We start from the raw sequence: 24,728 nt of genomic DNA, 5'->3' as shown, positions 1-24,728 counted from the left end.
ATGAGACTATGAATCTATCTGGAGCACAATCTTTAGGTTCGCTGAAGTGAATGCACATTCCAAATCTATTCTTCACATACCTCAGACATGTGTGCACATTTAGTGGAATGCCTATTCATTGAAATAAAATGCACCTGTGTTTAGTATATTGAAAACACCGCCAGAAATATTCCGATAGAACAATAGGTTTACTTTACACAGTACTTGCTTCTTTTCACAAGCGTGTTTTAGGACACACCATAATAAAAAAGAGAAATTGTCTCATGGTCTCTCTCGACCCATCCTCCAATTCATAACAACTCTGTATCAACTAGAGCAATGTCTTAGATGGAAAGAGTAATAATAGGTAAATATTTTATGTATTTTTAGCTGCCCTTATGCTATTGTAAGTGGTTAGTGCTTTTTGAACAATGGATAATCACAAAATAAAAAATAAAAGTAGAAATTATTTGTTCACCCACCTGTTCTCTCTGCTGGAAACACAGAGACCTAGTAACATGAGGGCAGTTTGATCTCTCACAGGGTACCAGTAAGTGAACTGCAGACTACACTTTGAAAACCTCTGCTACATAACATGCTCTAAGGCAGGGGTTCCCAAACTTTTTTCCCTGAGGCCCAGCTGTTCAGCTGCAATAGGCACTGCGGCCCACTATTAACACTTCTTGAGGAAAATTATTTTAATTACATACATATAAACTGTAAATAAACAATGTACATGTTTCCTTTTCATTTTAATGTAAACAATTGTAATGATAGAAATCCCTAGCAATATGCACTCAAAGAAAAGCTTCAAGATCTCTGAAACCAAACAATTTTAGTAAAACTACAGTTGGAAAAAAAAAATGTTGAGAGCAAAATGTCATGTTCACACAGGGAAAAAACACTGTAAAAATGTATAAAACTGAATAAGCAACACAACGTTAACAAAATTGTTAAAAAATACATTGTGTTATTTTTTTATTTTAAAATAAAATAGTTGTCCAACTTTGAACACTATATTGTGTTTCAATTTTTTTTAGTGTAAAATCTGAATTTCTGTGCTGTGGAAGTAAAGACCCAACTCTACTCATCAGAAAAGAATCAAATATTGTAACTAAAAATATAAAGTAAGTTAACAAAACACAGTCAGGCAATGGGTACTCATCCAATCTGCTAAAGGAGAATCCAAACTTCAAGTATTTGTCATCATATTTTCTTACCACTTTATTTATTCATTCGCCTGGCTCATTTTGTGCAGTTGTAGTTGGTCCAGGACTTTCGTTATCTTCTCCAACAGTGCACCCTTCTCATTTTCAAAAATTAATAAATCCATGTCAGACTGAAATATTGTTTTGCCATTTTTTACAATTGTAAATGATGGACTGCGTACATGTTCCTAGGTTACCTTGCAGTGAAATGCACCCTTGTACTTGCAATAATTAAACATACTGCAGCTTATTTAAAAAATAAGAGTTTTTTTTTTCTATACTTCGTCCAACACATACAGCTCAAATCATTACATTTATATAGCTTTTACTTAGATTACACAAGTCACATGAAGTATTAAGAGCTTGACTGGACAATGCAATTGAACCGGTGGACTACCTGGAACTGTGTCCTGGCCCACCTTTGGACCGCGGTCCACAGTTTGGGAACCCTTGCTCTAAAGAAGTGCCCTCTCCAGCTCTGAAGACCACTCTGTAAGAGAAAGTTCCACTATGGATTCCCTACTTCCCATCCTCTACCTCATGGCTCTCAAAACGTTTCACTCTGCAAAACAAATTCTGTATGGCATGGAAGGTTGAATGGTTCACAATCATGCAAATTCAATTTCTCTAGATCTTTCTACATACTACCCTTTCAAGCACATGAAAGCTAAGAAATATTTAACACTGTTGGCAACTGATGAAACTTAATACATGATCCTTGAAAGCAATTCTCTGCAGTCTACTGAATTAGTCAACAATTTTTATTATTGTAGATCATCTCTAATAATAAACTGTATCAAGAGGAGAGACTGAAGAACAAGGAAATGCCTACTTTCTTTATTATAATGCCCTTAGTTTATCATCTTCTCCATCAGAGGGCAACATCCCTTGCACATGACAGCTGGCATATTGTATAACAGATGACTGCATATGGACGTATTCATTTAAAATCAGATTACCAAAAATAAAACAGGAACACAGGAAAAAAAGTTAACCAACAGAAGAGATTTGGGTATAGGGGAAAGTCTTGTCAATCCATTATTAGCTGAGCATTATACAAAAAAGGTGTACTTCAAGAAGCAAACTCTGTACGTACAAAACAACAGAAATACTATTTCACCCTGCAGCTTTTGTACAAGATGTACAAAATCCAGATAGCACAATGGATACCGCAATGGCACTAGATAAGACAGCATGGTGTCCAGCTGAGAAGATAATTGTAGCTACGAAGCTGAATGAATTTTCCATGTGAACAAGACCACCACAATTAATGACAGAGAATGTAAACACTAGTTGACACAATCACAAAATAATGTAAAAATAAGTGTTGTGTTTACATTGTCAGTGAACTATAAAAACACATAAAATATAGTGTTTTATAGGTCAGAGAAGAGAGGTTATATAAAGACAACAATAAATTAAAATCAGCCACATTCCAGTAGAGCTATAATCTCCATCCTTCCTTCTGGGACTGGAATCCAATTGTTTCTGATTAGTCATTTTATTCTCCTCCCACATTCTCTTATACAATCTTAAATAAGTACTACGTGTCCATGTTATAATTCCTAAACAAAAAAACCCCAAACAGTACCTTAAAAAGGAGTTAAGGTTGAGAGCACATACCAGTAGTTTAGGGTAAAAAAAGAACGGTTACTTACCTTCTGTAACGTGTTGTTCATGTCCATTACACATTAGGTGTACGCGCGCCGCGTGCACGGACATCGGAAACTTTTTCCCTTAGCGGCTCCCGTCGGGCCGGCAGGGCCCCCTCCTTCCCGCCAGAGCGGCGCCCCGCTCCAGGGTATATATATCCCTGCCGACCCGACCCCTCCGGTTCCTTCTTGCCGGAGACTCCGACAGAGGGGAAGGAGGGTGGGAAGTGTAATGGACGTGAACATCACATCTCGAAGAACAACAGTTACAGAAGGTAAGTAACCGTTCTTTCTTCTTCGAGTGATTGTTCACGTCCATTACACATTAGGTGATTCTCAAGCTTACCATTGGAGGTGGGTAGGAGTCAAGGTACAACTGACTGTAGCACAGCCTGACCGACCATTGCGTCCTCTCTGGTCTGATGATGGATCGCGTAGTGGGCTGTGAACGTATGTATGGACGACCAGGTGGCTGCCTTGCAGATCTCCTGGATAGGGACCTGTGCCAAAAAGGACGTAGAGGACGCTTGGGCTCTAGTCGAGTGGGCCCGGATCTCCGGGGCCGGAACATTGGCGAGCTCATAACAGGTGCGTATACAAAGCACAATCCATGCCGACAAGCGCTGTGTCGAGATAGGCAAGCCTTTCATACGTTCCGCAATCGCAATGAACAGCTGGGGTGTTCTGCGGAACGACCTGGTCCGTTCCAGGTAAAATGCCAACGCCCTTCGGACATCCAGAGTGTGTAGGCTGCGTTGGTGAGGGTCCGTATGGGGTTTAGGGAAAAACACCGGTAGGCAAATGTCCTGCCCCATGTGAAACTGTGATACCACCTTTGGGAAGAATTTGGGGTGCGGCCTCAGTTGCACCTTATCTTTATGGAACACTGTATAGGGTGGTTCCGAAGAGAGGGCCCTCAATTCCGATACCCTTCTGGCCGACGTGATGGCCACGAGAAACGCCACCTTCCACGAGAGGTGCGTGAGGGAGCAAGTGGCTAGGGGCTCAAAGGGAGAACTCATGAGTCTTGTTAGGACTAGGTTCAGACTCCACGCCGGGACAGGCGGGCGCGAGTAGGGGAACACCCTTTCCAGCCCCTGGAGGAATCGGGCCACTGTGGGGTTAGAGAACACTGACACTCCCAACTCCCCCGGATGGAAAGCCGAAATAGCGGCTAAGTGAACTTTAATTGAGGCGGGCGCAAGCCCTTGATTCTTGAGGTGCAGTAGGTAGTCCAAGATAGACGGAACTGAGGCTTGTAAAGGCTGTATGCGTTGAGGCTCACACCAGTGGGAGAACCTTTTCCATTTTGCCAGGTAGGTCGCTCTTGTAGAGGGCTTCCTACTATTAAGGAGGATTTGCTGAACTTGGTGAGAACACCTGTGTTCCGCATCATTCAGCCAGAGAGATACCATGCCGTGAGATGTAGTGAAGACAGGTTCGGGTGGAGTAGGCGACCTTCGTCTTGCGTGACTAGGTCGCGATGGAGGGGGAGGGTGATTGGATCGGCTATGGACAGTTCCAGCAGGGACGTGAACCAATGCTGGCGTGGCCAGGCCGGGGCAATGAGTATGATCGTCGCCCTGTCCCTGCGGGTCTTGAGGAGAACCTTGTGTATGAGTGGGAACGGAGGGAAGGCGTATCTCAGGCTCCCTCCCCATGGGATCATGAAGGCATCTGCTAATGATCCCCTGCTGAGGTTCTGGAACGAGCAGAACTGAGGGCATTGGCTGTTGTCCCTAGTGGCGAATAGATCCACCCGGGGAAAGCCCCACCTCCGGAAGATCGAATGCAGGACGTCTCGCTTCAACGTCCATTCGTGCATTCGGTAGGAGCGGCTGAGGTGGTCTGCTAAGCCGTTTTGAATTCCCGGAAGATACGTCGTGATGAGGTGTATCGCATGGGCTATACAGAAGTTCCATAATTGGAGTGCTTCATGACAGAGGGGAGAAGACCGGGACCCGCCCTGCTTGTTTATATAGAACATGGCGGTCGTGTTGTCCGTCAGGACTGCCACGCTGTGACCCTCTATGGTGGCGCGGAAGGTCTGACAGGCGAGGCGAACCGCTCTTAGCTCCTTCAGATTGATGTGAAGCAGCTTGTCTTCTCTGGACCACAACCCTTGGGTCCGCAGTTCCCCCAGGTGCGCCCCCCAGCCCAGGTCCGATGCATCTGTTACCAACGTCAGGGTGGGCTGTGGGGCAGCGAAGGGGATCCCTTCGCATACCTGTTGGCGATCGAGCCACCAGCGTAGTGAGCTGAGCACCTGGTTTGGGATCGTGACTACTTGATCCAATGGGTCTCTGTTGGGGCGATGCATGTGGGCGAACCACAACTGTAAAGGTCGGAGCCTCAGGCGGGCATGTCTGACCACGTGTGTGCAAGCTGCCATATGTCCCAGAAGCTGCATGCAACACCTTGCCGTTGTCGTGGGGAACTTTTGGACCGAGCTTACGGCTCTGTGAATTGACATGAACCGTGCCTCTGGTAGGCTCGCTTGCGCGGTTACCGAGTCCAGGGTTGCACCTATGAAGTCCAGCCTCTGTGTGAGGACTAACGTGGACTTGGGCACATTGACCCGGAGGCCGAGCTTGTCGAACGTCTGCAAGGCCAGCTTCACGTGAGATTGGACCTCGGCCTCCGACCTGCCCGCGAGTAGCCAATCGTCCAAGTACGGGAACACACGCATCCTTCTCTTTCGAAGGAAGGCTGCCACCACGGACATGCATTTCGTGAACACTCGTGGTGCTGACGCCAGGCCTAAGGGCAGGACCGTAAATTGGAAGTGGCGCTGGTCGACCATGAAGCGCAGGAATCGCCTGTGGGCTGGATTGATTGCGATGTGAAAAATAGGCATCTTTCATATCGAGGGCAGCATACCAATCCCCCGGATCCAGGGATGGGATAATAGTTCCCAGGGAGACCATACGGAAGCGAGCTTTGATCAGAAACTTGTTTAGCTCGCGCAGGTCCAAAATAGGACGGAGGCCTCCTTTTGCCTTGGGGATCAGGAAGTATCTGGAGTAGAATCCTTTTCCCCTCAGGTCTGTTGGGACCTCTTCCACTGCTCCAGCAGCGAGAAGGGTCTGCACCTCCTGCGTGAGAAGTTGCTCGTGAGAAGGGTCCCTGAAGAGGGACGGGGAAGGGGGATGGCAGGGAGGGGGCGAGGAAAAATGGAGGGTATAGCCCGCCTTCACTGTGCGCAGGACCCATCGGTCCGATGTTATGCGCGACCATGCCCGGTAGAAATGGGACAGGCGGTCTTTGAAAAACAGAGGAGGATCCGGTATGGGATATGGTACACTGTCCTCGGGCGTAGCTTCAAAAGCCTGGTTTGTTCCCTGGCTGCGGCTTGCCCTGGCCGTGACTCTGGCCCTGGTTAGGCGTATTGTTACGTCTCCGCCTGTTATCCCTGCCTCGACGGCGGTACGGCTCGTGTCGGGGGCGAGGGTGATATTGCCTTTGCGGTGGCTGGGGTTTAAAGGGCTTACGCTGCGTTACTGGAGTGTGCATACCCAACGACTTAAGGGTCACTCGTGAGTCCTTAAGGCTATGTAGCCTGGCGTCCGTCTGGTCGGAAAACAAACCCGAACCTTCAAACGGGAGGTCCTGCAGCGTGGTCTGTACCTCTGGCGGGAGACCTGAAGCTTGTAACCACGCCGAACGCCTCATCACGACTCCAGACGCAATTGTTCTAGCCGCCGCGTCGGCTGAGTCTAGTGCGGCCTGCAATGAGGTCTTGGCCACTGCCATTCCCTCATCCACCAGGGCCGTTAACTCCTGATGCGCGTCAGGGGGGAGGGAGGCCTTAAACTTGGCAACTGATGCCCACGAGTTAAAATTGTGCCTGTTTAGAATCGCCTGCTGATTGGCGATCCGCAGTTGAAGGCCCCCAGATGAATAGACTTTCCTCCCGAATAAGTCCAATCTCTTAGCTTCCTTGCCCTTGGGGGCAGGAGCTTGCTGGCCATGCCGCTCTTTTTCGTTGACCGCCGAGACCACCAGCGAACAGGGGGACGGGTGTGGAAAGAGGAAGTCAAACCCTCTAGATGGGGCGAAGTATTTCCTCTCTACGCCTTTTGCCGTTGGCGCACTAGAGGCCGGTGTTTGCCACACCGTCTTATAGTTGGACTGTACTGTCCGTATAATCGGGAGAGCGACTCTGGAGGGGCCCTCTGGGCTCAGGATATCGACCATGGGGTCGTCCTGCTCTACAGTCTCCTCTGCTTGCAAGCCCAGATTGAGGGCTACCCGGCGAAGCAGGTCTTGGTGTGCCCGATGGTCGATCGGGGGAGGGCCGGACACCAGTGTGCCCGCTACCGCCTCGTCTGGCGAGGAGGAAGAGGTCGGGGCCTTCTGCCCATCCTCATTGTCCAGCAATCCGGCATCAGCCAGTTGTTCCTCTGCGGCCTGACCCGCAGCGTGGGATTGGGACGGCACCGTACTCGGTGCCGAGTCCACTCCTTCCCGCTCCGGCGGTCTAGAGACCGTTGCCTCCCTATACGATGGCGGGCGGTGCCGCGGGGAGCGGGATCGGTGCCCGGATGGCCCGGATCTCGAGGCCCTCGATGGGGGTCCTTGCTGGTGGTAGGCCCATGGTGTCCAGAATGGCCATTGGCTCGGTTGGCCCCATTGGGACTGACCGTAGTCTCTGCTGCCCCGTGACCTATGGGCATACCCGCCGTATCAGTCTGAGTCAGTCCCCGAGACCACGGACGGTGACCTGGAAGGCCACGGTGGAGCCGTAGGATGGTGCCGGTCCGGTTTTGGGGAGTAGCGCCTCCGCGACCAGGACCTGGAATAGCGCCTCGCCGACCTGGACCTGGAACGGTACCGGTGGTCGCGGGACCGGGAACGGCTACGACTGGTCGGCCTTGGGTAACGAACCGCCGACGTTTCGCGGTGCCGACTCGTGCTCAGTTGCTGAGTCGGTGCCGACCGCTTGATGAAGCCCTACTGCTGCGGTGCTTCCTGCGCCGAGGGCAACCGGGAGTCCACCGAGGCGGAGCTCGACCGGGACCAGTTCCTGGAGCAGTGCCGAGACGGCGACCGTGATGGGCGCAACATCGCCGGCTTGCCTCTACGCGGCAGCATCGGCGGAGCGCCCTCAGCGCGTGCCGGGGCCTCGACAGACAACGCGATGAGGTCCTTAGCTGCCTCAAACGTGTCCGGAGTGGAGGGCTGTTCCATGAGCTCCTCTAGCCCTTCATCCTCACTCGACGCGCCCATCCCGGGGCTCGACGGGCCTTTCGGCGCCAGAGCCACTACCGGGGTCCGTGTTGGGGCCGTATCGGCCTTAGGGGCACTCGAGGTCTTTACCGGTGCCGGCCTCTTGTGCGGGGAGCGTCCTTGGGCCTTAGACTGGCCCTTCGCTTTCGCCGGCGAAGACGATCGGCGTCGTGCATTTCCCCGCTGGGTCGGTGCCGCGGGCTTCGGGTGACCCGCCGGTGCCGGTTCCCGCACCGATGCCGGGGCGCTCCGCACGGAGGCAGACGGTGCCGTCGAAGTGGAGGGCTGTAACGCCGTCTCCATGAGCAGCTGCTTAAGGCGAAAGTCCCTCTCTTTTTTAGTTCTGGGCTTAAAGGCCTTGCAGATCTTGCAGCGCTCTTTCTGATGAGCTTCCCCCAGGCAACGGAGACACGAGGCGTGGGGGTCGCTCAATGGCATAGGCCTACGGCATGTGGCATAAGCCTTGAAGCCTTGGGCACGTGGCATACCCCGCCGCCCAGGGCCGGTGCCGGGGCTGAACAAACAACCACGGCAGGAACTTTAAGTACTCTAATGAGCTGTTAACTACTGGCTCAACACTACTATAAACTAACTGATAACTGCTAAGTAACACTAATGACTATTGCTAAGGGACACTCTCAGACGAGAGACAGAGTTGTTCCAACGCCGCCACGGACGGTAAGAAGGAACTGGAGGGGTCGGGTCGGCAGGGATATATATACCCTGGAGCGGGGCGCCGCTCTGGCGGGAAGGAGGGGGCCCTGCCGGCCCGACGGGAGCCGCTAAGGGAAAAAGTTTCCGACGTTCGTGCACGCGGCGCGCGTACACCTAATGTGTAATGGACGTGAACAATCACTCGAAGAAGAACATTAGAGATGTGGGAATTATTTTCAAAACAATCGTTACACACCCAGGAATTTCAGCATTAAGGTTAAACTTTAATGAAGCACAAACACGTTAAAGGTATGAAAAGATTCAGTTAAGATACTTAAGCAACCTGAAAACCTTCAAAAGCTGTTCAATTTTTGATGCTTGCTGATGAAGGGCTTTGGACCCTTTGGCTTTTGATGCTGCTTAAGCAGACAGCTCTGGGCAGATGATGCAGGGCTGCTTTGAGGCCAGTTCTCAACATGAAACCCACCTTACAAAGCACAGCCACTCCTTGCTCTCCCTTAACAGAGGGACCTAAAGAGAGATACACAGGCTCAAGAGAACAAAGCTGCCTCTATCTCCATTGCCTTCTGCAGTGAGCCCTGCACAAGCTCCCCATACCAAAGGTCTCAGGCTTAAGGCAGGTCCTCAAGGTCCCTCACTCTGTCTTTAGACTTCTTGGTGGAACCCTGATGCTTGCAGCCAAGAAGCAGTGTGGGCCTCCATCTCAGACAAAGCAGCTCTTGTTACCATTGCACTTGTATCAAAAGTCACCTTTACCTGCTGCTAGGTCAGGTCTACATCTTCATGGACTAACTACGTAAGCTTCTGGGGTTTTGTGTGGATAAGAAAATCAGCCCTCTTCAAATTAACCCCAGCACATTTGTGCCTCAGAATTCTGAGGCACAAAACTAGGAATGCAGATGGTCTTTGTTCTAACCATGGCTGCAGTCACCATGAAGCTCTCCTGGGAGGACACTTCGTGCACAAATTAAATGCATTCACTTCTGAACTTGTGACTAAATTCAACTTAACTTTTTCATTTTTTTGGCTTAACAGCTACATTTGCTGCCCCCATTCAATTAAATACCCATATATATAAAACCCCATTATCTATTTACATACTGTGACTTTATTAAGACTCCAGAACAAACATTTATCTTAATTTTCATTTTTACATTCTATACCAGCACAGTATTAGCTGAGACAGCAGAAATCTCAGATCAAATATTATTTTTCCCCAACAGATCCCAGAAAAACTATTCCAAAGATCTCTCTCTTAAAATAGTAACAGGACATCACAATGAGAAAAGAAAATGAAGGAAACATGAGTAACACTCTTCATCTACTATAAATACAGACAGAAAATGCTTACCAAATTGAAGTGTGTAGTAAAATCGATAACAAAATAAAGTCTTTCTGAAAAGGATAATCTGGCTGACAGGCTTCTACGAAACGTGTCAATCAATGTACAAAATTACTGTTTACAGAAGATTAGAGATGATCTAAGTAGTCCATGGGATAGTTCTTCTAATGAAAAGGAGCTCTCTATTGCCCTCAAGGCTATAAAGCTTAGTTTTTAATGCACTCAAACATCATGATCTGGTTTATAGATTTGAGAGCAAAATCTTTATGTGCTTAATGATCCAGCATAAGCAGCTTAACACTTCAGTATAAAGGGAAGTTATGCAAGATTGTTACAAGTACATTTTCCAGGGTTAGTAATAATACAAGTAAAAAGTAAGACAGACAAGGACAAGAAAAAAAGATGCAATAGTTCAGTTCAGATGTTCTAAAGGTCTGTAATCTTCTCTGCCTGCCCCTGTCAGGTCTCAAATGTGCATTACCTTGAATGTCTATTTAGATACAAGCGTACAAATGCTTGAGAAGTTGATGTTTGAAAAGTCTGCTTCTGATGGAGAACACACTCAGTGTAGTGCTCAAGAAACTAGCCAATTTTTTTGTATTTGCATTTTACCTGCTCTCCTTTAGATATGTTGTTTCCCTCCACCTATTAAAGCATAAGCATATGCACACACCAGAAACTAACTAAATCAAAATTTCAGATTAGGAGACTGTACAGCTCATGAATAGGTTATCCAAGAACAAGTCTCAAAGTGCTTTTTGGTCCCCAACATAATTAATGAAGGAGCTGCAACATGGTCTATATTCCTCCCCACCCCCCACCCCCGAGAGTAATTCTTTGATTTTACACCAAGTGTCAGTTCACTGAAACATAAAATCCTGTCCGACTCTCAAGTGAAATCTAGATCAACACCAAAAGATGATAATGCAGGAAAGAAGCATCTAGCTATTCAAAATGACCCCATATTGGCAAAAACAAGCAAAAATATTCGTAAGCAAAATCCTTGTCAATTATTTTACTTTATGAATCTCTGCCACTGCTCAATAATTAGTGCAAAAGTGGTTGGAAAGTGCTTTAGCAATATAAAGAAATATTACTTCTACAAACAGGAAAGAAAGACATCATGGAAGAGACGGGGAAAAGAAATTTTGTATTTGAAACAATCATGAAGATTATGCTGGACAGGCTGAGTGCAAGAAAAGGTCAATCACGATGTTGTTGAGCACTGCCTTTACTGGAGAAACGCACAACATGTGTCTCTTCACATTATGTGGTCAATATCTTCATGAACTAAAGTCCAATGATGCCAAAAAAAACTTAACTTTGTGCACTGTTAGTGGTAAACATTGAGGTCAGAAAGTAGCGTAACTATAAAACAAAAACTTAAAAAAAAAAAAACAGAATAGACTGTAAATGTATATGTGCATCTGTCTCCACACACCACAAATTTCTTTGAAACTTCAAACATCAAATTTCTTTTCATCTCAGAAAAATATAACATCTATTTCTATTTAATATCTTAGTCCCTGATCCTTGCAAATACTTAGGCATGTGTTTAACTGTACATGAGTAAACCCCATCCAACATTAATTGGACTACTCACATAAGCAGAGTTAAGCAAATGTAGGTATCTGCAGGATTGGAGCCCTTGTGTCTTGAAAGGAAAGCCAAAAGCTGCCTTAATATGTATTGCTCACAAGATGTCCCATAGAATCATTCTATTTGTAAATATTTTTAATATACCAAAATAATACAAACCAACACATTAAAATGTGGGATTACTACTATACAAAATAACTAATATATTCTTTATAATTTAAAAAAATAAAATTGCTTTGATAATCCCCAAAGCTTAGATGATGACAAGTGAAAATAAATTCTTTGGGACAAAACTAAATTCAGTTTTAAAAGTTCCAATTTCTAACTTGACACATTTCTGTATCATACTTATTTATATGTTCAATTTATGGTTAGGATCTTGGAAAGGACGTTGCACAGTTAAAAAAAACATTTAAACATGAGCTGTGTTTTTAAATATATTTTATGTGACATATCAATATTTGTGAATTTACTCAGATAACATTTTAGTGACATAGGAGGGACAGAAGTATGTTATTTACTAGAAAACTATTAGTTAAATCTTGTTAACGCTTGGCAATAGACCAGGGCATAAACTGAATTTGAATACAACAAAAGATTAGGTCTTACCCTCATGCCTAGCACCAAGAACCCAATTTCTTCCATTAGTGGGTACTTGCTGACCTGTTGTTGAATCTTCTCAGCTGAAGCATATGGATCATAACTTTTCTGGCCTATTTTCACATCCATTATACATGGCTTATTAAACTTACGGGTCACATCTTCCAGTTTTAGGTATAGATCTGTTAAAAAGACAACTCAGTTAACAATAGGATAACACAAAGCACTTTATTATACAAGTTATGCCTGAATCAGTGTGGGGGGGGGGAAAAAAAAAAAGCACGCTTTAGATGTTAAGTTTAAGGGTATGTCTACACTACGAGAGTAGTTCGATTTTACTTAAATCGAATATGTGGAATCCATATTACAAAGTCGAACGTGTGTATCCACACTAAGGACAGTAATTCGACTTAGTGAGTCCACACTAACGGGGCAAGTGTCGACACTGGAAGCGGTGCACTGTGGGCAGCTATCCCACAGTTCCCGCAGTCCCCGCTGCCCATTGGAATTCTGGGTCGAGCCCCCAATGCCTGCTGGGGAAAAAAAATGTGTCGAGGGTGGTTTTGGGTAACTGTCGTCATCCAACCGTCACTCCCGCCTTCCCTCCCTGAAAGCGCCGGCGGGCAATCAGTTCGCGCACTTTTCTGGTGAGTGACAGTGCGGATGCCACAGCACTGCGAGCATGGAGCCCGCTGCGACCATCGCTGCAGTTATGGCCGTTGTCAACACCTTGCACCTTATCATCCACCTTTTCCAGAGGCAGATGCTGAGAAATCGGGCGAGGAGGCTACGGCAGTGCGGTGAGGACATGAAGTCTGAGAGTGGCACAGACCTCTCACAAAGCACGGGACCCCTCGCCGTGAACATCATGGTGGCAATGGGTCATGTTGATGCTGTGGAACAGCGATTCTGGGCCCGGGAAACAAGCACTGACTGGTGGGACCACATAGTGCTGCAGGTCTGGGATGAATCACAGTGGCTGCAAAACTTTCATATGCGGAAGGGAACTTTCCTGGAACTTTGTGAGTTGCTGTCCCCTGCCCTGAAGCGCAAGGACACCCGGATGCGAGCAGCCCTGACTGTCCAGAAGCGAGTGGCCATAGCTCTCTGGAAGCTTGCAACACCAGATAGCTACCGGTCAGTCGCGAACCAATTTGGAGTGGGCAAATCTACCGTGGGGGTTGCTGTGATGCAAGTAGCCAACGCAATCGTTGAGCTACTGCTCTCAAAGGTAGTGACCCTTGGAAACGTCCAGGTCATCATAGATGGCTTTGCGGCGATGGGATTCCCAAACTGCGGTGGGGCTATAGATGGAACTCACATTCCTATCCTGGGACCGGACCACCAGGCCAGCCAGTACATTAACCGAAAGGGCTACTTTTCAATGGTGCTGTAAGCACTGGTGGACCGTAGGGGACGTTTTACAAACATCAACGTAGGATGGCCGGGCAAGGTTCATGACGCTCGTGTTTTCAGGAACTCTGGTGTGTTTAGACGGCTGCAGGAAGGTATTTACTTCGCGGACAAGAAAATAACTCTTGGGGATGTGGAGATGCCTATAGTGATCCTCGGGGACCCCAGCCTACCCGCTAATGCCCTGGCTCATGAAGCCCTATACAGGCCCCTGGACACTGAAAAAGAACTCTTCAACTACCGTCTGAGCAAGTGCAGAATGGTGGTGGAGTGTGCTTTTGGACGTCTCAAGGGGAGATGGAGAAGCTTACTGACTCGCTCTGATCTCAGCGAAACCAATATCCCCATTGTTATTGCAGGTTGCTATGTGCTCCACAATCTCTGTGAGAGCAAAGGGGAGACCTTTATGGCGGGGTGGGAGGTTGAGGCTGCTGATTACACCCAGCCAGACATACGTGCTATTAGAAGAGCCCAGCGGGACGCGCTGTGCATCCGGGAGGCTTTGAAAGCTAGGTTCCTCAGTGAGCAGGGCAACCTGCGACTATTAAGTTTGTTTAAAGAGAAGCTGAACCTGCCCCCGTTTCTTTACCCACTTACTGTTGACTATCCTCTCCAGCTACATACCCCGTTCACCCCATCCCCCCCTTCCAACACATGTTTAAAAATAAAATAAATGGAACTTTGTTAATGAACACCATTTTCTTTATTATGGATTTCGCAGTAAAGTGTTGAAACTGGGACGCAAACTGTGGTGGGGAGCGGGCGTAGTGATGGAAAGAACGCTTCTAAACTCGAGGAATGACAGGCTCCTGCTCCTAGAGAGGTCCACAGTGGTGGACTGGTTGTTTCAACGGAGCCTGCCACCCCTCCTTTTCGGGACTCTGTGTGGGGGGGGCTATGTGACTTTGTGGCGGGGGAGGACGGTTACAGATCCCCTGCTGCGTGGCTCTGTGATCCAGGATAAGGACTGCAGTATAAGATCTCTATCCGCCCTCCCCCGCCACAAAGTCACATGGCTCCCCCCACACAGAACATGAAAACCACCTCCCAGACTGACCAGGGTGCCTAGTGACTGCAATGTGTGTGTGACCTTCTGCTGAACCTGCCCCCGTGTCTGTACCCTGGTAAAGGTGACTGTCCTCTCCAATTACCAACCGCCTACCCCACTTCAAACACACACTCCCCTAAAAGAACATGATGGAAACAGTAATTAACAGAAACGTATCTTTTATTAGCAACTACACAGTTAGGGGATGAAACTGGGACTGGGGCTTGGGTGAGGCGGGAAGGAAAGGACTTATCAAATTTTTGGGAATGAGAGCCTTCTGGTACTTGAGCAGTCTGCAGAGGTGGAGTGACAGTTTTCACGGCCCCTGCCGCCCCTCCTTCTTGGGACTTTGGGTGAGGGGGGTATGGGAGTTTGTGGCGGGGGAGGGCGGTTAGAGATAGACTGCAGCGGGGCTCTGTCCTCCTGCCTCCGGTCCTACAGAACATCCACAAGGCGCCGGAGCGTGTCCGTTTGCTCCCTCATTAGTCCAAGCAGTGTTTGAGTCGCCTGCTGGTCTTCCTGCCGCCACCTCTCCTCCTTTTCGCTGTGTGCTCGCTGGTATTGTGACATGTTCTCCCTCCACTGGGTCTGCTGGGCCGCATCGGCTCGGGAGCAGCCCATAAGTTCTGAGAACATGTCGTCCCGTGTCCTTTTCTTTCTCCGCCTAATCTGCACCAGCCTCTGCGAGGGGGTTGCCAGGGTAGGTCGGGAGACAGTCGCAACTGTGGGATAGGAAAAAGGGAGTGAATTCCGTACAAAGATAATTTTTTGTGAACAATGAACATAGTCTTTCTCTGTGAAAAAGACCATGCACAGCACCTATCACATGCGCACTCAGGACAAGGTCGAATTTTCAGCCTTCCCATTCAGTGCCTGGGGTCTTGCAGTGGAGATCAGACAAGCGGGGCAGGACAGCGGAATTCGGGTAGAAGGCTGACATGGTAAGCCGTAGACTTTTGGCTGCTTAAAACTTAAATTATAGCAGTGCCCTCCTTTCACGTTCAAAGCAATGCTCCTATCGTTGGGCAGTTCCTACTGCCGGCAATCCGGCAAGCATGAACTCTGCCCCTGTCCCACCCCCTCGCGGCTGTCCCCGGGAAAGATCCCTGTATGCTGCCCCTCTCCCGCCTCCACTGCGTGGCGGTAAACCGCCGGTGACAGTTCTCTAAAGGAACAGGCAAGCAGTCCCAATAGTAACAGTCCCCTAATTCTAAGCAGGTCACCATGAGCGACATCACTCTGCTGAGAATTTCTGAGACCGAGAAAGAACCCATGCTGCATGAAAGCCAGCAAAAACCAGGGCCGTATGCTGCCATCCTCTGCAAGGCAATGATCCCAGAGTACTTGATGATAGCCTGGCGAGGAAAAGTTTCCTACTACGGAGGACACATAAGGCCGCTCTCCCCAGGAACCTCATGCAAAGGCTTTCCAATTACCTCCAGGAGAGCTTCGTGGAGATGTCCCATGAGGATTTCAGCTCTATCCCCGGACATATAGACCTTCTTTTCCAGTAGCTGCACTGGCAAGGACTAAAAAGTAGAGCGCCTAGGGCAAACTAATCATGAAAAACCCATTGTTAATATTCCTGTTCTGTTCAAAATAAATGTTTACATGTTTAAAACACTTACCGACTGATCCTTCCCCTGATTCAGGGTCTGGGTTAACGCCTGGGGACAGTTGGTAGGGGATCTCTGTGAGGGTGATGAAGAGATCCTGGCTGTCGGGGAAATCAGCATTGTAAGCGCCGTCAACTGCCTCCTCCTCCTCCTCACCCTCCTCATCTTCCCCGTCCGCTAACATCTCCGAGGAAGCGGCCATCAACAATATCCCATCCTCAGAGTCCACCGTTAGTGGTGGGGTAGTGGTGGCGGCCGCACCTAGAATGGAATGAAGTGCCTCGTAGAAACGGCATGTCTGGGGCTGGGATCCGGAGCGTCCGTTTGACTCTTTGGTCTTCTGGTACGCTTGTCTCAGCTCCTTGATTTTCACGCGGCACTGCGTTGCATCCCGGCTGTATCCTCTCTCTGTCATGGCTTTTGAGATCTTCTCGTAGATCTTTGCATTCCGTCTTTTCGATCGCAGCTCCGAAAGCACGGACTCATCGCCCCACACAGCAATCAGATCCAAGACTTCCCGATCAGTCCCTGCTGGGGCCCTCTTTCTATTCTGAGATTGCATGGTCACCTCTGCTGGAGAGCTCTGCATCGTTGCCAGTGCTGCTGAGCTCGCCACGATGTCCAAACAGGAAACGAGATTCAAACTTCCCAGACAGGAAAAGGAATTCAAATTTTCCCGGGGCTTTTCCTGTGTGGCTGGTCAGAGCATCCAAGCTCGGATTGCTGTCCAGAGTGTCAGAGTGGTGCACTGTGGGATAGCTCCCGGAGCTATTAGCGTCGATTTCCATCCACACCTACCCTAATTCGACATGGCCATGCCAAATTTAGCCCTACTCCCCTCATTGGGGAGGAGAACAGAAATCGAATTTAAGAGACCCCTATGTCGAACTAAATAGCTTCACTGTGTGGACGGGTGCAGGGTTAATTCGATTTAACGCTGCTAAATTCGACATAACCTCCTAGTGTAGACCAGGCCTAAGTGTTAGAATAGGGAGGACAAATCTATACCAGTGAATAAAAAAAAACCACACACGCACTAGCACAGTACACCTACAAATTCTGTTGCAATTAAGTCTCAAAAGGTAGCCACCAATCTTCCTGCCTCAGGAAAACACACTAATTACAACAGCCTATCCGGTACTGAATCAAGATTCCAATTTATTGCTGAAAAGGAATTCAGGAGTTTGATTCACATGAGTCTTTAATAAATTTAAAATAAGTACCAATGATCAAATTACCGGTAAGTATTATTTTTAAACGTGAGACAAGTGGAATTAAAAATCAATGGGAATTGTGGTTTTAGGGGAAAAAGGCACATCTCATATCCTTACCATAGCAAAGTAAATATTCTCCACCCACTTCTCTCATCCAGTTTGACTATCCTAGTTCAAGACAGAAGTTTCCATCTGTACTCAGCAACAAAGCATTTTGGCCCAGTGTGTGCAATAAAATCTTTAACAGAAACATAACAGAAACTTCCAAACTATTTACAATCGCATAAGTCTTTTGGATAGAAACACATTCAAGATGTTATATCAAGTCTGTATGTCTATCCAAGAAGAAATGCTCTCTGTTGGCATTTTCAGACACGCTTATGTGCGATCATGTCTCCACTTTTCACAGGTACCAGGTTCTATATTGTAGGTTAGAAAGCCTTTAGGGTCAGTTTGAGTATGGAGCAGTGTATTTGCTGTGTCACCCCAGGAGGAGTGCGGAAAAGGAAATGCAACTCAAACGATTACAATTCCTTCCCTGAAGCAGAAAGATCCTGCAAGAGATAAGGGTCCATTTTAATCAACTTATTTCCCACCCCTTGGCTCCCAAACAACTATGCTCCCCATTCCACACACTTGCTTAGCCTTAATACATGGCAGTACTCCATGCAAGATGGGGAGATGACCAGGCTATACAGAAAATGGGTGGAGGAAAAGAGTGCAGAAATGTTAGCACTAGTCACAAATCTAACTTTCAGACAACATGGCACCCATTGTACAGGTTTTCAGCACATCTACTGCTGAAACTAAAACACTTTAGGGCCACAATTAGCACCCTGTGGATAAATGCATGCATATTCTTTTCTCCCAGCAGTCATCAGATTTGTATTCTTTCTCATATGCTGGACACCAATCCCCGGTTTAGCCCATTTTGAACTTGTAAGCCATACGTGATCATGAGAAAAAAAATTTCCCCACCTTTACAGACCATCATTTCATTCATTTTACACGACCCCTTTACAAGCAGCCATGCCAAAATGCACAAGAGTGTCAAGAATACAAGGGTTTGTTTAAAGATTTCCTTTTTAAAAAGAAGAATTTTGTACATCCTAATACTTCTTCTGCATCAAGTTCAAATTTCTCACCATCTCCTTCAAGATTCTGCACAACTTTGTGCAATCTACATTTCTGCTCTCATTTAGCCTCTTGCCATTTTACTCTCATTACTCCATTTTTCTTCATCTTTCTTCTGTTTTCCACACCAATCCAAATCACCTTCTTCTCTTCCTTCAAATCTCATCTTGAAACACACTTCTACAGCAAAGTCTTTCAATAATAATATCTTCTAGACATCTCCACTACTTTGAGCGTATGCTTTCATCTGTGCATCACAGCAGATATCTCTACGGTAGCAACTGTCTGAACTGAAGCAGGGACTACGTGTTCTGTGTAGGGAAAGGTTTGAGCCCACTATCTGCACTCAATGAATAAAAGGGGAAACGTCCTGTTACGGTTCCAGGATGAACTTTATCTTTGGCCTCTCTCTCTCACTTCCTTCAAGTGACAGGCCTATACCTGCACTTCTCTCAGGGTGGAATCCTGAAATTCACTCCACTTTTGCCTGCATCAGCAAGTTACAGCATCCTCCCATGTACCAATCTTATTACCTCCACAGGTACAAATGAAAAGCGTGCTTTAGGCTCTCTCCAGGAGCTGTGACCAGCTGGGAAGCGCAGTGACAGGAAACAGCTTGTTCAAAACCAAGTTCAAAAACACCTCTACCTCGATATAACGCTGTCCTCGGGAGCCAAAAAAAATCTTACCGCGTTTTAGGTGAAACCGCGTTATATTGAACTTGCTTTGATCCACCCGAGTGCACAGCCGCGCCGCCCTGGAGCACTGCTTTACTGAGTTATATCCGAATTCGTGTTATATCGGGTCGCGTTATATCGAGGTAGCGGTGTATGATTTATTTATCCACAGGAACATCACAAGCAGAGGTAAGAAGATTAAAGTAACAGTAGCCCAAATGCATATTATCTTCTCTAAATTAAGTCTTTCCTTGCCAGCTTAAGTAGGTCCTACTTGATGCAGATACACACAGCAACTGGGGCTGAGCAAGACAGGCTGCACCCCTGCAACTTCTGCTTCTATGACAGTCATAGGCTCTCTTTTATCCATTTCTAAGTTCCTTTATTAAGAAGTTCCCATACAAAGGGCTCTTGAGGTTTTGAGCAGGGCTCCTGAATAAGGATAAACTAGTTTATGCATTTCTCCAGAGAAGGTAGGAACTAATCTTCCAACCATCTCCATATGAGTAGCAGGCAACTGAATCAGAGTCCTTGCCAGGGTCGTGGATACCTGGGGAGAGCTCCAGCTGGAACTAACCCTCCATGTTCCAGAGAGCTAACCAAAAACAATCAGCAAGTCCACAAAAACACACGCACACTTCTGTATCTATCTCACATTCACAAAATTAACAGATAATTTCAATATTCTTCACACCTCCATTTCTACCAACTGTGGCCTTCTGTAAACCATTCCCAAATCTCACACTTAACACTTCTCCCTCCTAACAGTTTTGCTTTTTTCAAATATAACCTATTTGACGATTACATTACTTTGTGTTTGGGGGTTTAATTGGGCCTAGAGAAATATGAAAATATATAAAACCCCCAAAGCATAAAGTAAGCTATAGAAAAGCTACAGAACACTTCCACGGTTGAAATCAGTTAAAAGTAAAGAGAAGTAGTAAAAGTTCAGCAGCTGGAATGTAGTTAACAATTCCTCCTGATGAATGAGCCAGAATATAACGAGCTTGCTCTCCTCTAGCAGGGCTGATTTTGTAGTGCTAATAGAAGTAATAAAAGCTGTCAGTAAATCAGGTTGATGAAAGTCTCTGCACAAAGAGATCAGATCTCTTGAGAGTGCACTTTTGATACATTTTCCTGAGCACAACTGCACTTCAAAAGCGTTCATTATTATCCTGACAATATTTTAAGTCCCCTTTATAGTCTGAGGGTTAAATAAGTTTCCAAAGTACATGTATATCAATTTGAGATAAAGTGTTCTACTCACAGTTATACCATGATATGAAACATAGAATCCTAAATAAGACCTATTCCCCAGCACTTATAAGTACTGTTCATGTAATTGAAAGATCTGGAGGACAGAGACTTCTGATCAGGAAGTTAAGAATTGGGTATTATTACTGGTTCCCATTTTTCTGACTATGGCTCTATTTTCATTGTGTCTATAACAGGAGTGGGCAAACTTTTTGGGCCGAGGGTGACAATTGGGTGGGGAAATTGCATGCAGGGCCATGAATGTAGGGCTAGGGCAGGGGGTTGAGGTGCGGGAGGAAGTGCAGGGTGTTGGAGGGGGTGTGGTGTACAGAAAGGGGCTCAGGGCAAGGGGTTGGGGCGCAGGTGGTGTGCGGAGTGTACAAAGGGGCTCAGGGCAGGGGCTTGGGGTGCAGGCGGGGTTCAGGGTGCAGGCGCCGGCCTGGCGCCACTTACCTGGAGCAGCTCCAGGGTGGCAGCGGCACGCAGCAGGGCTAGGATAGATTCCCTGCCTGTCTGCCTGCCCTGGCCCCACGCCGCTCCCAGAAGCGGCCGGCACCATCTCCCAGCGGCCCCAGAGGGAGGAGGGCAGAGGGCTCTGCGCTCTGCCCTCACCTGCAGGTACCTCCCCCCGAAGCTTCCATTGGCTACGGTTCCCCGTTCCCGGCCAATGGGAGCTGCGAGGGGCAGTACCTGAAGGCAAGGGCAGAACACAGAGCCTTCTGCCCCAACCCCCCACCCCTACCCGGGGCCGCAGGGACGTGATGCCGGCCGCTTCCGGAAGCGGCGCGGGGCCCGCGGCACCCCGGGGGTGGCAATCCCACAGGCCAGATCCAAATCCCTGATGGGCCGGATCCGGTCCGCAGGCCATAAATTTGCCCACCCCTGCATCAGTATGAACTTGCTTAAGCATTCAGTCTTTGCTGGAAGAAGTAGTGGAATAATTATTTGAGGCATCTGATTTGTTTTCATAACTTACAAAGACACATTTTGAAATAAATGAATGAACCGGGGGGAACCCAAGTTGCTATCAGCAACAAAGGAGGAAAAATTTGAAAATAATTCATATTGATCTGCCCTGTTCTTAGTCCAGGTGAAGAAAAGCAGATCCCAAAAGTAAAATACACTGAATAGTAATGAAGTACTGAAAAGTAAACAGGATAAATAGCCAGGCAGCAATGATCAGATCCCTAAAAGTTTCAGCAGACAATTTAAAATGGATATTTTGGCTTATGCATGCCTTCAGAATCATGTTTTTGTATATTACTAATAATCTTCAATTACCCTTACTCCACGAAACCTAAGTTCAAATCAATTTGTCTTTCTCCAATTTTACAGCAATTTATTGGGGGTAGGGATTGGGAGAAGACAACTTGTCCATATCCTATAACTCTATAGTATGTAAAGTAAACAAGGTTTTCAAAATGTTTAAAAAGCTTCATTTAAAATGAAATTAAAATGCTGATCTTACACTGCCGGCCCGCTCAGCCCGCTGCCGGCCTAGGGTTCCATTCACCTAGGCCGGCAACGGGCTGAGCGGGGCCTGCAGCTGGGACCCTGGCTGGCAAGGGGCCGGCAGCCAGAACCCCAGACCGGACGCAGGCTGAGCAGCTCAGCCCACTGCCGGTCTGGGGTTCCGTCCGCCGGCTCCTAACAGCCAGGGTCCTGGCCCCGCTCAGCCCGCTGCCGGTCTGGGGTCCCAGCCCTGCCCACATAGAGTGGGTACCTACCTTCTCCCTGGTTTTAGTCCATTCTCTTTTCTCTCTGCACTGAGCTGAGGGTGGGAGTGCACTGAGCACAGGGCTGAGGGTGAAGGAGCAGGCTGGGGGTTGGGGTGTCAAGTCTGGCCAGGAACTAGAATGAGGGAGGGGGCTCAGGGTTGGGGCAGGAGGTTTGGATGTGGAGCGCTTACCTGGGCAGCTCCCATTTGGTGAGAGAGGTGCAGGTAGGAATGTGGAGGGGGGGTTGGTGCTCAGGGTGGGGGTGGGGATGTGGGGGGTGCAACAGTCAGGGCATTGGGTGTGGGGGGGCTAGATGTGTGGGGGTGGAGTCAGGGCAGAGGGCGTGTGAGGGGGTGCAGGAGTCAGGGCATGGAGTGTGGGGGAGCTGGGTATGTGTGGGGGTGCCGGAGCCAGGGCTGGGATCGTGCGGAGGTGCAGAGCTCAGGGCAGGGGGCTGGGGGTGTGGGCTGGAGTCGTGGGGATGCTCCCAGCCCCCTGCCCTGAGTGGCTCACGGCAGGGGGCTGGAGGGAATATGCCCTGATTCCACACTCCTTCCCCAAGGCCCCGTTCCCGCTTCTTCTCCAGAACAGCGAGCACACTGAGGCTGTGGTTCCAGCTCCGCTTCGCCCCCTCCCTCTGCAGGCCATCAGCCTGTTCGGCCGCAGAGAGGTAGAGGAAGAGGGGCAGGAACCCAGCATGCTGGGAGAAGAAATGGGGGAGGAGGAAGCTTGGCTGCCGGTGGAGGCTGCCCTGCAGCAGCAGCCAGCAGGACCAAGCTTCTGCCCCCTGCCCCCATAGGAGAGAGTGGTGGGCTGGGGACGGAGAAGAGCAGGCTGGGCCGGGCAGAATTTTTAATGGCACACTGCAGCCTGACGGGGTCCCGGCTGCTGGCCCCACCCAGCCCACTGCCGGCCTGGGTTTGGCAGCGGGCTGAGCAGGGCCGACGGCCGGGACCCCGGCAGGCAGCAGCGTGCCATTAAAAATCGGCACGCATGCCATAGGTTGCCGACCCCTGGTCTAGATCAATCTTCTCTCCAACCCCCACTCCTTTCCCAATAGAACATTCCCAGAGGTAGTGATGATTTTGGCATGCTCTCTGTACAGTTTATAAATTCTGGTTGATATTATCAAGTTCTTATGAAAATTTCTGCATTATTGAATATCTCTATGTGTGTATGGATTCTACCTGGGGCTGACAGGGCTCTCTCACATTTCAGCCAGAGCAGGAACAATACTCAGTTGTTAGACCTTTACAATCAGCTATTCAGGTGGAAACACCTGAGGACAATGGGCTAACTCAAGCCTAGGAGAACCTACATTCTCCAGTCCCTCAACAAAGGGGCTGGTGTTTGAGGAGTGGAAATTTATTGGCAGCAGGAAAAGAGAACCAGGTGTTGATAACAAGACATATAAACTTGAGGGACTCACAGGAACATTTCAGCAGGAGTGAAGAAAAGAGACGGACATGCTGAAGAAGGGGAGCAGGGGGCTCCATGACTGAGGAGACAAGCCATGTGCTGCAGCAGAAGGACCCTGGATAGCCCCAGAGGGGCTGACTCCATACCAAAGAATGAAGAATAAAAAAGCATAGGTACTATAACAAAGCTCTTTGAGATACTGCCAAATACAAACGCAAGAAGGCATTAATATGAACCACGGAGGAACCAGGCACTAAAGGAATTATAGTAGAATTTCTTTACACAGAATAATTCAGACTTGTTAATGGAAAACACGTTATCCACAGGGAGCATAAGCAACACGTAAAAGAGTTATACAAAAAGAGTTCAACTGCTAATTAAAAGGTGGCCAAAGATTTAGATGGGCTTTATAGTGTCCTGTACCAGAGGTAAGGTGACCAGATAGCAAATGTAAAAAATCGGGACAGAGGCTGGGAGGTAATAGGTGCCTATATAAGAAAAAGCCCCCAAAATCTGGACTGTCCCTATAAAATCAGGATATCTGGTCACCCTATCCAGAGGTTCTATCTTCCCATATGGATAATAGATAAGAAGGTGGGGACACTAGTTCATTTCTTAAATATAAAGCAGAAATTTGTATCTTTGTTTCCAGTTACCCACCAGAAAGATCAGAGAAAAAAGTGTAACATATTTACAGCGTAATACAAATAAAGTTTTAAGGTGTCAGATCTTGTTCTCACTCAGACTCAGGAATATCTGTAGGACAAAATATTTTTCCTACATTAAAACTTCTTCTTAAACAGGGTACCTATTTAAATGACTCTTATACTGTAGGTGATGTTATAGGGAATAGGATTATGCTACAAAAAAGTTACAAAGGTTGGTATTGCCAAACTAATTTCCCAGAAAATTTCCCATCCAGTTTGGACAACTAGCATAAAATTAAAACAA

General features: G+C 47.8%; 2 protein-coding genes across 4 annotated transcripts in view; both read right to left on the bottom strand.

The window, feature by feature from the left end:
* IPMK (inositol polyphosphate multikinase) overlaps window positions 1-24,728 on the bottom strand; it is an 88,866-nt gene that overhangs the window by 18,746 nt on the left and 45,392 nt on the right. For both annotated transcript variants that reach the window (XM_042856679.2, XM_005301746.5), the window contains exon 4: window positions 12,294-12,466. In XM_042856679.2, coding sequence (XP_042712613.2) covers window positions 12,294-12,466 — 173 coding nt within the window. The remainder of the gene's footprint in view (window positions 1-12,293; window positions 12,467-24,728) is intronic.
* Window positions 14,908-24,725, bottom strand: LOC135972755 (myb/SANT-like DNA-binding domain-containing protein 2). Of its 2 annotated transcripts, none has more exons than XR_010589249.1 (2): window positions 16,182-24,725; window positions 14,908-15,467 (listed from the first exon to the last, which is right to left on the bottom strand). XR_010589249.1 is itself a non-coding variant. In XM_065552016.1 (2 exons), the coding sequence occupies exons 1-2, from the start codon at window positions 16,948-16,950 to the stop codon at window positions 15,181-15,183; spliced, it is 864 nt and encodes a 287-aa protein (XP_065408088.1). In that variant the 5' UTR covers window positions 16,951-24,725; the 3' UTR covers window positions 14,908-15,180. The 2 variants fall into 2 exon arrangements, 1 of the variants encoding a protein (XP_065408088.1); XM_065552016.1 differs by having other exon boundaries at window positions 16,374-24,725.

This window comes from Chrysemys picta, chromosome 7 (genome assembly GCF_011386835.1).
Source record: "Chrysemys picta bellii isolate R12L10 chromosome 7, ASM1138683v2, whole genome shotgun sequence".
Classification (NCBI taxonomy): Eukaryota; Metazoa; Chordata; order Testudines; family Emydidae; genus Chrysemys; species Chrysemys picta.
Note: the sequence above shows the minus strand (reverse complement) of the source record. Positions and strands in the feature narration are given on the sequence as shown.